We start from the raw sequence: 15,100 nt of genomic DNA, 5'->3' as shown, positions 1-15,100 counted from the left end.
TTTTAAAAGCTACAAAATCCATGTATGGGAAAATTTTTTTAACTTGATTTTTACGAGCTACAAATCCTTTTACAAAAAACTAACCTTTTCATAAAATTCGTTGTACCTCTGAAAGTTGTGATTATAAAAAAAAATTTAGTAGAAAAAAATATTTTTTTTCAAGGACTAACTGCTGATTTACTTGAAAAATAAAAAACGATTATTTTTTTTTATTTTTTAATAACTTTTTTAGACATAAAAATGTATTTAATGCATAAATATACATAAAAAAGAAAATTCTGATTATTAAAAATGAAAATAACACACAATAGCTATATTAATTTGTCAATATAGAAAAATTCGCAATAGAAACAGTCTTTACATTTTTTTAAATTTATGATTCGAAAGCTTTACAAAAGACCTTTAAAACCATATCCCGTCAGTTGTAGTAGCATGTTTTAAAGCCGAGATATAAAACTTTGAAATTTTGCTAATTTTGATCTAGGGTGAGTAAAAATCATTCAACGGCAGTGTAAATATGATTTGTAAATTGACGTTTATTTACATAGTATTGCTCTTTTACAGTTTAATATTAACGATTTTATTGGCATTTTTTTATACAAAAACAATGGACAACTGTAGTAAGGACTGATGTAGCATATTTTCTATGAAGGCACGTTATTAAAAAATTAATTATTTAACATTTAAATTCATTTCAAAGAACAAATACCATGAGCATTAGAATGATTTAAATGGATCTTCCGAAACACTTCTTTCATAATAAAATTATATTTTTTTGAAAGTATAATTATTTGTCCTTTTAATTCTTCTATTTGATTTGATAATTTATCATTTATAAACATTTGTTCTGCTAGAAATTTTGATAATTTATTGTTATCTTCTAAATGTTTCAATTTCTCAGATGTCAGGTTTTCAATTTTGAGGTTCATTTGTTCGAAGTTTTCCGTCAGAGGAATTTGATTGTATTCTATTGCGGCATATTTGTTTTGTAATTTTTGATAGTCGTTGAAAAGTTGAACATTTTTATCTGTAAGTTTTTGAACAAATTCTAGTGCTTGTACTTCTCTGTAACGTTGCATTTCTAAATCTAATTTTACTTCTGCTACATTAGTATGAAGTTGTTCCATTGCAAATTCCAATTCACGAATACGATCTTCCTTGCTGTAACAAAAACCAACACATGAGTTTTCATATACTTTAAATTAAACTCCAAGAATTAAAAATATTATGTAATGATCTATGTATGTGTATAAGAAGGCGAAAATTATTGGATAATTATGCCCAAAATGCAAATAAAGTTAAATTATTTATAAATTATAAATGATGAAACTATATCGAATTTATTACTGTGTATATATATTATTAAAGAAATAAATACTTCAATTATGTTTCTGAATCAATCATTTTTTTATTTATTTATTCTTAAATCTACATAGAATTATTCATACTAAAATATTACCATTTTTTTAAAGTTCAGTTTTATCTCTCCTGCTATTATGCAAAATATCAAATTCTAACCACTTCATAATAACTTAGTTACGAGGTCTTTTAATCATTTTTCAACTAGGTATTGTAATGCGGTACATTACAAGGCCTTCCCTGGGTGCTGCATTATTTGCAACACCTCGGAAAGGCCATCCCCGTCCCTTGCCGCCCCGTAACCGGTTAAAAAAATTAAAGATAAACGAACCCTATATAAAACAATTACCCCTTTTTATGTCCGAACAACCACGCCGGAGAGATGGGCAAAACAAACTCGTCAAACGCGATCCGACGGACGCTCAAAGAGCAGACAGAAAAAAAGGAGCGCACCACGGAAAAAGAGAGCGCACGCACACACTCACTCACATACACTCCCGACCACGTGTTCCCGACCGGCGAAAGAAAAATGCAAAACTTGACTGGGAAATGCAACGGAAATGCATGTTGATGACACATGCAGATCCGTTACACTCCCAGACACCAACACTAACACTCACGAGGCACTGACACTCCAGGGGCGAGCAGAAAATCGCCGATGAAGTGGCAGCCGGTAATCAGCTGTGTCGGGCTGCCGAACACCATCGGCGACATTCTGAGCGCCACACACAAGAAATACAGCAACCGCACACACAAACACCTGGGAGAACATCACTAAACCAACACGGGAGCGCCCCAGGAGGAGCTCCAACAACCGACACAAGGACACGAGACGTACGCGCTAGAAACGGAGCTGCCATCTTGAAGCGCCGAGACAGACTGAGAGCGAGCGAACGAGACAGACTGAGAGCGAGCGAGCGAGACAGAGCGAGCGAAGTAGACTAAGCAAGAGCGAGCGAGACAGACTGAGACAGAGCGAGCGAGACAGAGCGAGCGAAATAGACTAAACAAGAGCGAGCGAGACAGACGATACAAAATGATAGATAGAATAATATGCAAATGCGAAGATGAGGGCGCTACAAATGAAACGGCGTATATTATATACGTATCTATGACACAATAAAATTAAAATTATGATTGGAAAATAATGAGCGTGGAATAAATACCGAATTGTAAAATTCGCACGCGACCGACACCCCTATTATGATAGCGAGCGACAACTACCCCCTTTAGGTTTGAATAATAATTTAACTGACCGAATTCGAACCTTTGACAAAATTCGCTAGTGACGTCACGACTAATGAGCAAATTAGAATAAAATTTGATTTCCATCCGGATAGACAAATAGATAAGAGTAGGGCTAGATCTTTTCCAACAACTAACGATAGCTACCTTAGTGGGGGGTGAGAGAGGGTAAATAACGACGAAAGTAGGAGAGCTAAGGAGCGCGCTGTATCCTTCTAATTTACATACGGACCAATAATAAAATATTCGGAGGGCGCTACCGATATCCGAATTAGCATACCAACCAATAATAACATTTCTTCTCGGAAAGAGGAGAAGAAAAGCGATCTTTGACCGCGAGAAGCCGATTCTCGTCCATTTTGCCACTGAATATCTAGATAGAAGGAGCCTCTATCAGCTAATCTCACTGCAGAATTATTAGCGCTAGACGCCTTCCATATTCTTTTTGACAATTTTGTTTGCCAATACCGCAAGGAAAAATTGTAAGTAGGCAAAGTGCTATTCACTTTAATCGCGGAGTGCGGGGATAAATCTCTCAGTGCTGTAGGTCGTCGCGACGCGTGGATCCGTCGACGCCGGTGCCTATCGAATCGCGCTGACCTGACCGCCATTCCGTATATTTTAAAGTGAGTGTTAGATGTTACGAATGAAAATTGCGATTTAGGATTCGCACTGACCTGTCGTTAACTACTTATTACGAACGTAGGTTTAACCGAATCAAATTGTCTTGATTATTTAGTTGTGTTGATCTTCCCGCCATTTAGCAAACAGGACGTGAGCGTTAGGATTAACCAATGAAAATTGTGATTTAGGATATTCGCACTGACCTTTCGCTGACAAATTGCCGCGAACGTAGAATTAGTCAAATAAACTCACCCTGCCTATTTAATCGTGCTGACTTTTTCGCCATTTCATAAATCTAACGTACGTGTTAAGTTTATACGAATTAGAAGCAGTGGTTGAGTTATTCTCGCTGACCTTTCGCTGACAAGTTATCATGAGAGTAGGATTAGCCAAATAGGATTACCGTGCTGACCTTTCCGCCATTTCATGAACCGAGCGTGAGCGGTAAGATCAGACAAAGGAAATTCGCGATTGAGTTATTTGCGCTGACCCTCCCTCTTTGTTAATCGAAGACCGACCGGAAAATTATTAACATTCCGATTAATTTGTATCCTTACGGATTTATGAGTATTCAGAATCTTACCGACCATATTTACTCCGATCTCTTATGTGAGAATTATTAATACATCAATAAAGTGATTAATTATCTTTATATGTAAAATTTACTTTGATATCCTACCTCTACTGCATGCTAGCGATTTGATTACATTGATGCCGCGAGCGATTACATACGGGTACAACTAATTCGCTGTACTTTCGGGTCACTAGATAGGTAACATACGCGCGAATTCTAACGTCCTCACGACCTGAATTAAGGAGCCATCACCTGAGCTGCCGGCATACTATAATTAAGGAGGAAAAATAGAGAAGGAGAGTTGGACACCAAGGCCTGAAGTGAGGATACCACGCGTATCCCCCGTCTGCCCACCCTGCGCAGTCGCCGTTAAGCAGACCGGGATACGCGATAACCCTACTGGCCTTAACCCCGACGATCGCCGTAATTAGCCGACGGTCTGGCGCCCTAAATAATCGGGGGTAGAGCCAAACAGGCCTTGTGGCGGAAGAAACTCGGAGCGCAGTTAAAACCCCCGAAATTCCCTGCTACAATTGTCAGTTATCTTCCTCCATGCTCCTAATCCCCGCTACGTTCCAGAATAGTATCTTTACTCCCTCCCTTCCCTCCTCTACCTCTCTCTTTTTTCCCTATTGTTTTCGAAACCCTTCCGCCCTTTTTCCTATCATTTTTCCCTCTTTCTCGCTCCACCACCATTCTTCTTCCTCTGACTTTAACCCGATATGCTACATCTTTACCTCTTTACCTTTACTTTTTATTTCTCCCGCTTTCCTTGTTACTTCTTCTGCTTCCACGTCCAGTCCTGAGCTATGTAGATCTTTTTCTGTCCCAGCTTCTTTTTCCTCTTCATAATTCCTTCCTTTTGTTCACATGAGGGGCATATAATTAGCCACATCTGTTTTCCTCTTTCTCTTCGATCATCCCTCCACGCTGTCCCTCCTATTCTTCTCAGATTCACTATCTCCCCTTTCATTTCTAGTTCCTCCCTTAACCAGTCCTCTGCCTCTCCCTTTTTTCCCATCTTAACCCACCCTCTAAATCTGTCACTGTTATATTGTTTATCCTACTTTCTCTATCCATTTTTTTCTCATATATTCTATTTCTTCCTTATTGCCTACTTCTGTTCATCTTTGCTTCTCGTTTCCTCCTTCTATACTTTCTTTTAGTTTTACGCACTCTTATTCCAACTGGTTCATCCTCTCTTACCATTTTTCCTGCAGTTTCTTTTCTCTAAGTTCTGCTTTTTGGGCCCTCGTTCACTGCCCAGTCATATAGAGAGGGCCTATTGAATTTGATCTCAGAAAAGTGGTTCCGTATAATTAGGAATTCAGTTTGACTTGTTAAACCAAGACTTTTCCCACAGGGTATACGTATCCAGCCATCCTGGAAATATGTTCCGTCCGTACAGACTACCCCAATTTCACTAAATTTGCTACTCTACTGGACAATATCTTGGTTTTATATATCTAGATTATCATAACTTTATATATTTCTTACATTTTAAGCTTTCAACTGTATTCCATTTTATATATACATAAATTCAGAATTTTATTGTATATATAAAATCATATTATTGAATTAGCACATTAATTCTTAATATTATTTCACAAAAAGAGTCCATATGATTGGAAATAAAAAATTCAAACTACGGATATTCCATCAATTCATATCACTTCATATTACTTTGAAAAATTGTATATTACTATGATTCTAATTAATACAAAAAACAAGTAGTTTGAAAAATATTAATAGTATCAAATAAATAATGTTCATCGCAAACATGGCAAATAACTCATTTTTTTTTCATATTAAATCATTGACTGCATATTAGTATGAGAAATTGTCCATATTCTCAAGGTACTAATAACAAAAAGTAATCTGATTGTACTTATAATTTTATTAGTTCATATCAATTCAATGGTAAAGAAAGTATATTGTTTCATCATATAGAATGTGAGGATAGTTGATCCATTAAATAAAAGGGAATTTTTCAAGTAAATTTAAAAAATCAATTGTGAGCTGCTATCGTTATTATTAATTATACTACTATTTTTTTTCAAGTAAATTTGAAAAATAATTTGTAAGTTGCTACCATTTTTTATTATTTATACTACTATTTTGTACGGTCATTATAAATGATAACAATATTTAACTAAAACTCACTTAATTTCTTAATTAATGTTTTAATGTTTATAATCAAATGGCAAATCATAATAACTCATGTTTAAAATTATTTTCATATTAAAATCTTTGACTGCATATTAATTTGAGAAATTTTCCATATTCTCAAGGTTCTAATTACAAAAAGTAATCAGAATGTACTTATAATTTTATTAATTCATATCAATTCAGTGGTAAAGAAAGTATATTGTTTCATCATATAGAATGTGAGGATAGTTGATCCATTAAATTAAAATGTAAGGGAATTTTTCAAGTAAATTTAAGAAATAATTTGAGAGCTACTATCGTTATTATTATTTATACTACTATTTTTTTTCAAGTAAATTTGAAAAATAATTTCTAAGCTGCTACCATTATTATTATTTATATTAATATTTTGTACAGTCATTATAAATGATAACAATATTTAACTAAAACCTCCTTAATTTCTAATTTAATGTTTATAATCAAATGGCAAATATACCTCAATAAATGTCGATCACCGAAAAAAAAGGGAAGCTCTTTCTATTTGTGGGATTGGAAAAAAACAAAACATAAAAGTATAGGATATAATAGTTAAAGATAAATACTGTAAAATAAAAATTTACATATTATCTTTATTATAGTAAGTTAGACTATAGTAACTATTGAGTTATGAATTGTTTAGATTTGTTACCGTATAATATTTAGATGTATTACATACCATTTTTACACCATTACAATATAAGGAAAAAAAAACAGTCAAAAATATAATAAAAAATCAAATCTGATCGTCAAAATATATGCAAGCTTATATTTATTTTTTAATTATTGTATAAAAAATATTTTTTCCAAGAATGGCAGAACAAACAATGAAAAATATTCAAATTTATTATGTCAAAACATGAAAATAATGAATCAGTCCAATGTAAACATATAAACAGTAATGTAACAATGTCAGGAGTAGTTTAGTCTATTTTATTTGAATTGAATGGTGTATTATCAGCAGTAACATATTCCACATTTACTCGTAATACGATAATGAAACATAAAATGAAATTGAACTTTCATAAATAATTAACAATGACTATTCTTAATATTATAGTATAAGTTATGGAATGATCAACGATTTCAATAATCAATTCAAAGTACTAATTACAAAAAAAACATAATCTACAATGATTTAATATATTATTTATAAAAAATTTTCAGATAAAATAAGTACTATCGTGAATCAGATTTATTTCTATCAAACGGTGCAATTGATAGTTTGATGATATTAATTTAATTCATGAATAGTACAAAATCAACAACAGTGCATGGGAACACACCAATACTCGACAAACTACATTTAATGATTAATTGACATATCATTTTTTTATTATTCTATAGCCTATAATGTTTCTTGATATGAAAATTAGTTATAATATAATTAAAAATATATCGATACCCTAAATTTTACTTCAATATTATTATTTTAACATTTCTCTTTGAGATTTTTACATGTACAATGAATGAAAAAAACGTTATTATACAAAATTGATTGTATATATGCAAATTTTACCTTAACATTGTATACATAATAAATTATAATTTATCGAAATTCAACATGCATTCCAACAAGTAAAAAAATAAATCCTGAGAAAATGAAATAACATTGAACAAATACATGTTTCATCAATAAAAAATATAATGATAAAAGGAATGTCAGAACGAGGGCCCTATGCGAAAAGTAAAACGTTTCGCTTTTGCGATTTTTCCCTTTCTTTTTTAGTCTCTCTCCTTCTTTCTTCTCTCTCTCCCCTCACTTCCACTTTTGCATCTTTTTGCCTCTCTCATTTCTCCTCTAATATTCTCCCTCAACCCTTATCCGCTCTCTCTTATATATATATATATACACAGAAAAAAAGAAATTTCAAATAAATAAGTAAAAATAAAGAATCGCAGTACAGATTTCCGTACAAATAAGTCTTCGGAGCAAAGTGGTATTCCCGGAAAGGTGTTCAACCGTTATAAAGCGGCAGGCAACAGCGAGGCTCTTCGATAGACTCGGATAAACCAACGTCGCTCAGCGGTTACAATCCTGCGTACTGCGGAGCACTCGATTGTTAGGAATCCAAGACATCATAGCCATCATGCGCGCATTATAGCTGATTCTTGAGGAGTGGAAAGAAAGAGAAGAGGTCTCGGGTGCCTCAGCTGCCTCACCGTTCCTTCTAATGGGCTCGGGCGTTGGTGGCGCTGAAGCAAATGTCGGTGGTAGTGCTGCAGTGGCCAGAGACGATTCAGCTCATTAAATCACCAGTCAAAAAAAAACAAACACGAGGAATCCTGCAATGATCCACGACACACTCCCTCCTCCACACCAAAGTCCTCTGTTCTGCTGCCAACGGAGACACACCGAGCTGAATCTTTACATACAATCATTACCACATCCTTCGCTTTGTTATATATCCTCTCTCCTCCCCTCCCGCGGGCCTCTTCGCCTCCACAGCCTGCCGGAAGCTGTGCAGTTAATCCTCCCTAAGCCGCTAGTCCGCCACCACAAATGATATAAACAAGGATTAGTAATGCGCTACCGCAATTTTTACATCGATGCCCGGCTTAACGATAGCGCGCGCAGATAGCAAAAGGCCACGGACGACAGGGAAATAGCTACGAATAAAGCGATTTCACCGTCATATTATAATAAATACTAAAGGCTGTTGTCTTGTCCTCGGCTCCTGTGCTATGCTGTTGATTAGCGATTATTCTTGAGCTACTAATAGCACTGGGCTGATTCCAACTAAACTTGCGTGTGTTGAGATGGACTCAGCACAATTCATCGATCACGCAGTGCATGACCTTGCACTTGACTTTCCCACCTAATGATGCTTTTCCACGCGTTATCGGTTACACATTTCAAATGCGGCTTTCTTCAACATTAAATATCTCTCTCCCTTTCTCTCTCTAAAATTGAGTACTTAATCACTGGCGATCACGATTTTGGTATTACCGATGCTATATTGGAATTTTCATTTTGTAAAATTGAAAATGGACACTACCTTGATACTGAAGGACGTCGAAAATAAAAATAGTGAGTATACAGTTACTGATTAGACTATTATTTTGAAAATTTAAAATTTTCCAACTTGTCAATATTTTCACGGCTACCATCTTAGAAAATTTTTTCAGATTCTGATTAGGTTTATCAAAGAAATAATATTTTCAATATAAATTGAGATTTTCATCTTGGTTCTATAAATTTAGACAACAAGTTTCTGAGGGAAAAATTCTAATGCAATATTAAAATTTTATCAACATTAAAGACGCTATTTAGTAATTTTCCATGGAAAATATCTCAATTCTGACAGTAGGTTGATAAAGAATGGAAAATTTTACAATAGAAAAGTGATTATGAGTATACATTTACGGTTATTTGAATGTTTTCCTCCGTTGAACAAAATAAATCGACTATAAAATAGTGGCTTAGGATAAACTGGGTTATATAACTCCAGATTCAAATGTAGTAGAAATTTATTCTCCTAATTTATTTAGCAGTTTCATAGTCAGCTTCTCTTGTAGAAGTAGAAATACTCCTATGAGCCGATTAATATCTAGTCTCTCATTACTACTCTCTCAATACTTTTTCGACACTTTCAACAGCGAGAAAAATAAACAAACTGATTAAATACTATAAAAAAATTGTGACGAGAGCAGGCCGTGTGCCGGTCTCTCGTCTGCGTTCTCCCTCCCCCACTCGGCAAGGCGTGTTGGCCAACGTTAGGCGCATTAAAGTATGCGTCTAACACTTGGCCTTTTGTTTCAGCGCCAAGGACGAGCCAGCGCAGTTGAGCGCAAGAAAAAGTTGAAGAGCGCGGAGAGAGAGTGAGAAAGAGAGAGAGAGAGAGAGAGAGAGAGCGAGTATTAGGCCTATGCAGGGATTGGCAGGCGCGCAACGCGTGACCGATAAGCGGCGCGTCGCGTGCCGCCTAACTAATAGGTCAAGGTAGGGAGAGGAGCGAGCGCCGCTGAGCGGCTGCAAGACGAGCGCAAGAATTAGTGCGTGAGATAGTCAAAGCCCAGTCCTGCTAGAGTGCAGTAGTCCCGCTAGAGAGTGCAGTTTGGGATAGCCGGAAGGAAGGTCAACCCTACCGGCAACGGCTTTGTCTGCGACCGCAGCCAGCCACCCTTGTAAGGATAGTCAACGTCGCCTGCGGATACCTGGTCGGCGATAGCAGCCAGCAGCTAGCAACGATCTGACCAGCGACGACGATCGCTGCTTCCTGCGGCAGCACATCGCCCGGGATCCACGACGTTGCTAGGAGCGGTGAACAAAGGTCAAGCCTTCTTTTCTTCTTTCTCTCTACACTCTCTCTCTCTGGTGATGCGACGGCCGGTGCGCGGTGAAAGAGATAGCCTGGCACTCACGTGCCGGCTATCTGAAGGTTCGCGCTAAGTTTAATTTATAGTGATGTAAGTTGCGACCGGTGAATTGTCCAGGCGCCCACGTGCCGGGCAATTTACCCGGTATTAGTTCGCGTAGTTTTTAAGTAAGTTTGTAGTAGGCTAAGTACGCGGTTAGGTATTAAGATGAAATGCGAAATGTTCATTTGTGATTGTCTTAAGTAGTTTATTGTTCTATTTGTAGTTTGTTGGTCGGTAATTTAGATTATGTTATGCGTGAGTATGTTTAGTGTGAATAATGATTAATAATAATAGGTTGTAAGTGAGATTTGATTTCTGTCTTTCTATATTTCATTTATCAGCCTCTCCTCATTTACTCCCTCAATTGCCTTGAGCGAAAGTGCCTCACTTACCCCGCAAAGAATTGGTAACAAAGGAATGAGTTTTGTTACATGGCATCCCTTATGAGTTTGGCAATTGAGAAATAAATGAGAGAAATGGTTTGATGATGAAATTTGGAAATAACGGTTAACTGATTTTCTTTGTGAACTAAGGGCAAAAGAGTGCGCGTAAAAGAATTTCGAGTTTTCGGTATTTTGAATTCCTTGTTAGTGCTTGCAAGTGACCTTTCTTAGTAGCGGTGTCGGATGACAACGGTGCGTCATTGAGTCGCTTTGACGCTAGACGACTGCGTTCTTTCCTCGCTTCAGTTTTTCTTTATTTTAAGAATTTTACTAAACTGCCTATTCAAAAATTACGGTAAGTAAATTTTGATAAATTATAATTTCTTTCCATAGGCGTAAGCAAGGCGATTTCTTGCCGGCTTATAGCTTGGAAAGAAATTAGTTAGTAGGTATCAGGTTACACGGACCGGTCGAGACTTGCTTAGCCCCATAAGCTCGCGTCGTAGTCAAGTTACGGATTTTCACTTTTAGAAATAACAATGTCGCTAGCGTGTAGAGATAAAATAGTCTTGCGCAGAATATTACGCGATGCGCATGCGAAAAAATTAAAACGCAAAATTGATTCCACAGAACCGGCTGTTTTGTTGGAATTAATGCGCTATCGCGAACATAGCTTACACGGCGACCTTGAAGAGTTACAAACCCGGTATTTTCGATATATACTGTTAAGAGAGCGGCCAGATTTGCAGCCACCGTTGCGCTCGAGCGATTTTGCGTCAGGCCGATTCCCGGAAAAGCTGTAAAACGAACAGCAAGAAACGACGGTAAGCAGTGCGCGGAACGCGAACCTGGACGATGAGTTCGCGGTAGCTGCAGCACTTTTTGCGGCCGAATTATCATGTGAGCAAGAGCAGGCGACACAGGCAAGAGCAAGTGTTGCCGCTCCTTGCGAACAAGTTCGACCGCCGGGCGAAAATGCAGTCGCGCTCGGTGATAACGACATGTTACCGATGGCGGCTCGCTCGCCGTCGGACAACAGGATCGAACGCGCTCGCGAACAAGTCGCGCAAAACCAAGGCGAGCGTAGCACTAGCGTGATAAGCCAGATTTGGGGAGCCCTCACAGCAGTACCGCGTTGGATATATAAACGAGAAGTGCGGCAAGGTGTTACAGACGGTGCGAATACAGTATTTAGAGTTGAAAGAGAGGCGATGCACAGTACAGCGGCTCAGGCCGAACAGCAGGCTTCAATGCCGCCTCAGGCCAAGCCGCTCGGCGACCGCGAAACGCTAAACGCGCCAGCGGTTGCGACTGAGCCATCGGCCCACGCGAACGCACCAAACAATAGAGCAGGTAGTACATTTCTCTATGCCGATTCAAATAGATCGGTGAGCACGAAATATCACGCGCCTAGAGTAAGTTCATGGGTTGAAGACTGGGAGCGCGAGGTACGGGTAGCTACTAGAGAGGAAATGGAAATACCAGCTCCATTAGGTGAAGGTTCGATTATTAGCGAGGAAAGCGTAATGAGCATAAGGCGACCTAAACAAAAGCAGGTGAGACAGGTAGAAAATATCAGTGGAAGCGACACTAGCTCGAGTCTATCGGATACTGATAGCTGCAACACCTATAAAGTTAAATCGCCGCGGAAAACCAAGCAAGTAAGAGCGGAAAGATCAAGCAAAAAGAGTGCTCCTCCAAGAATCAAGTATATAAATGGTAAACCTGCGGATGGAGTAAGCGCGCTCAATGCCTGGACTCTCCGTTTTTCCGGTAAGGATAGTACAAACGCACTAAGTTTTCTATCAGGTTTGAGTGATTGCCAGCGCTATTATGGCATCTCGGATGAAGAGATGCTGATAGCAATAGGCACCGCATTCCGCGATAAGGCGCGTCCGTGGTACGAGGTTAATCGCGGTATGTGGAGGACGCTGAAAGACTAAAAAGAGTTTTTCTAGCGAATTCTGTCGACGATTGAACAGAGAACAACTTTACGGTGAATTGCGTCAAAGAACACAGGGCGAGAACGAGAACATTACGGACTATATCGCGGCTTTTCAGACGATTTTACGCCGTTTTGATCCACCTGTTTCGGTGAGACACCAATTAGCTATGATTATAGAGGGTCTACATCCAAGATACAAACGATACCTTGAAACTAAGACCTTCTCGGATCTAAATAATTTTAAAGAAGCGGGTATGAAGAATCGAAGATCGCTTGGCCGGTTGGAAAAGGTGGCAAAAGCCGCCCACGGCTGACGTAACGCTAATTCCGGAATCCGCGTACACAGAGACGAAGAAGTCACCCGGTAAGCAAAAATCGGTCGAAACTATTGACGGTTTAAACGACGCGATTGATGAGGTCTTAATAGTCGAATCTTCTAAAAAGAAAGCGCAGCAGCAGAACAATAAACTAGGTAAAAAGGGCAAGAAGCAGAACGGTGAAATTGCCGTGGCTATTGCCGATAGGCAACAGCCACAGGCAAGAAACCAGCCTGCGAACGAAGCCGCGCCTGCTCGTCAGAGCGCGCAGGCTTCGTTGGCCCCGGCTGCAGGTGTAGCCCCTAGTGTGGTCCCGTAGCAGCGCAATCAGGGAGGTAGCAACTTAAATAGACCATTCACGGGGGCTTGCTTCAATTGTAACGCGGTGGGACATAGGAGGGCGCAATGCCCGATAGCTCAGGTCAATCCGCGGGTAGTTTGTTATAAATGCCGACAACCTGGGCATTACGCTAATAACTGTCCAACGCGAACTTCAGAGCCGACATTATATTGTCAGGTTTGTGGGACAATCGGCTACGTTTATAGAGATTGCCCTACTTGTAATCAGGTGAAGCAGGGAAACCTCAGCGCGGGAGCCGTCGACCGCTCGACGATTCCTGCCTAAGATGGATTGAGCGGGCCATTGAGGTAGAGAAAGTGCTTCGCGCAAAGAGCGAAGACATCGTAGAAGAAAGGAATAGAGTTGAGGCAAAAGAGGAAGGCGAGAACAAGGCAGAAACTGCCAGTTCTGCGCCACCTCTCTTAGACGAGGTAATAGGAGAATATTTGAAAGTCAAGGCTAAGGTCAAGCGTGCAGAATTTGTAGAATATGAGGATCCGGAAAAAGGGAGTAAGGAAATCGTTGAGTTTAAAACGTGTTTAAAGGCGAGTTTAGTCGTTCGACATTGAAAGAAGTTCAGGCGCAGAGTGACGAGGGCGTAAGTTTCCCTAGTAGGATCAGCAATGAACCCGAAGAGGCAAATAAAAGTGACTCGTTTCAGCAGGACGCAGAAAGTCTTCAAATAGGTCGACACACTATCACGCGAAAAACTTTGCCCGATAAGGTTATGCAAGATCTGATAGGGTTTAATAAATTTTGCGCGATAGTTAGCTCGCCTGAGAAGGGCCCAGTGAGGCAAAATGAGTTGCCATCGTTGCGCACAAACACGAATGTGGCAGGTTTGAGTATTTCGCCCACGATTGGGCAGGCTTCGGAAAAGGCCGTTGCTTTAAGAAATCAGGGTGAACCTGTGAAAGAATCTGTTGGTAAGGAAACAAGCTCAGGCACTGCGCTCCCGTCGGAGCGGGCTGCGACAAAGGTCATGGTCACGCGCGATAGAAGCGAGAAGCCGCAAACGTGGGGCGACTTGAGGTTAAGTATTGAAATTGGTGGTAGGACGAATTGGTTAATTGCGACGGTAGTATCTACGCTTAAGCACGACTTGATTTTAGGAGCCGACTTTTGGATAGCGTGGAATATAAATATTAGCTACGGTAATCGCGCTTGGCGGGCAGGTTACCAAGGCGATTGGTATCCGTTAGCAGAGCAGAATAGTAACGAGATAGTTGTTTTTGCGGAATGCGCAGGTTTAAGCAGCTACGAGGAGGCTCAACGAGAGACAATCTTGACGCTCGTTCGCCGGATTGTCCCGGAGCCTGGTGAATCTCCGGCGGTTACAAAAGTTATCGAGCACGTCATAGATGTAGGCGATGCGCGCCCGATAAAGACGCCGATACGCCGAATGTCGCCTCCTATATTAGCATTCACGCAGGAAGAAACCATACGGCTATGGAAGGCGAAAATAATTAGGCCATCGAACAGTCAGTGGAGTAGTGCGCCGGTAATCGTATGTAAACAGGACGGTGGCTATAGATTCTGTCTCGATTTTAGACCAGTAAATAAGGTGACGAAAGTAGACGCGTATCCGATGCCTAGCATTGACGCTATTTTAGATAGGTTGCGCGGAGCAGTCTACCTGTTGAAAATAGATCTGCGAGCGGCGTTTTGGCAAATTCCGCTTTCAGAGAATAACAAACAATATACGGCGTTCGCGGTCCCAGGTCTTGGTTTATGGGAGTTTGAGCGAATGCCGTTTGGTTTGGTAAA

At 39.4% G+C, this 15,100-nt stretch overlaps 1 protein-coding gene across 4 annotated transcripts in view; it reads right to left on the bottom strand.

Annotated features, from left to right (window-relative positions):
- Window positions 1-581: 581 nt before the first annotated feature.
- Window positions 582-15,100, bottom strand: part of LOC131675161 (coiled-coil domain-containing protein 186-like) — a 274,309-nt gene continuing 259,790 nt past the window's right edge. For all 4 annotated transcript variants that reach the window (XM_058954035.1, XM_058954058.1, XM_058954042.1 and 1 more), the window contains one exon: window positions 582-1,161. In XM_058954035.1, the coding sequence (XP_058810018.1) occupies window positions 690-1,161 (472 nt within the window). In that variant the 3' untranslated portion in view covers window positions 582-689. The remainder of the gene's footprint in view (window positions 1,162-15,100) is intronic.

The sequence above is a fragment of the Phymastichus coffea genome, unplaced genomic scaffold (assembly GCF_024137745.1).
Source record: "Phymastichus coffea isolate CEN01 unplaced genomic scaffold, Cenicafe_Pcof_1.1 PCOF00001, whole genome shotgun sequence".
In the NCBI taxonomy this organism is placed as follows: Eukaryota; Metazoa; Arthropoda; class Insecta; order Hymenoptera; family Eulophidae; genus Phymastichus; species Phymastichus coffea.
Note: the sequence above shows the minus strand (reverse complement) of the source record. Positions and strands in the feature narration are given on the sequence as shown.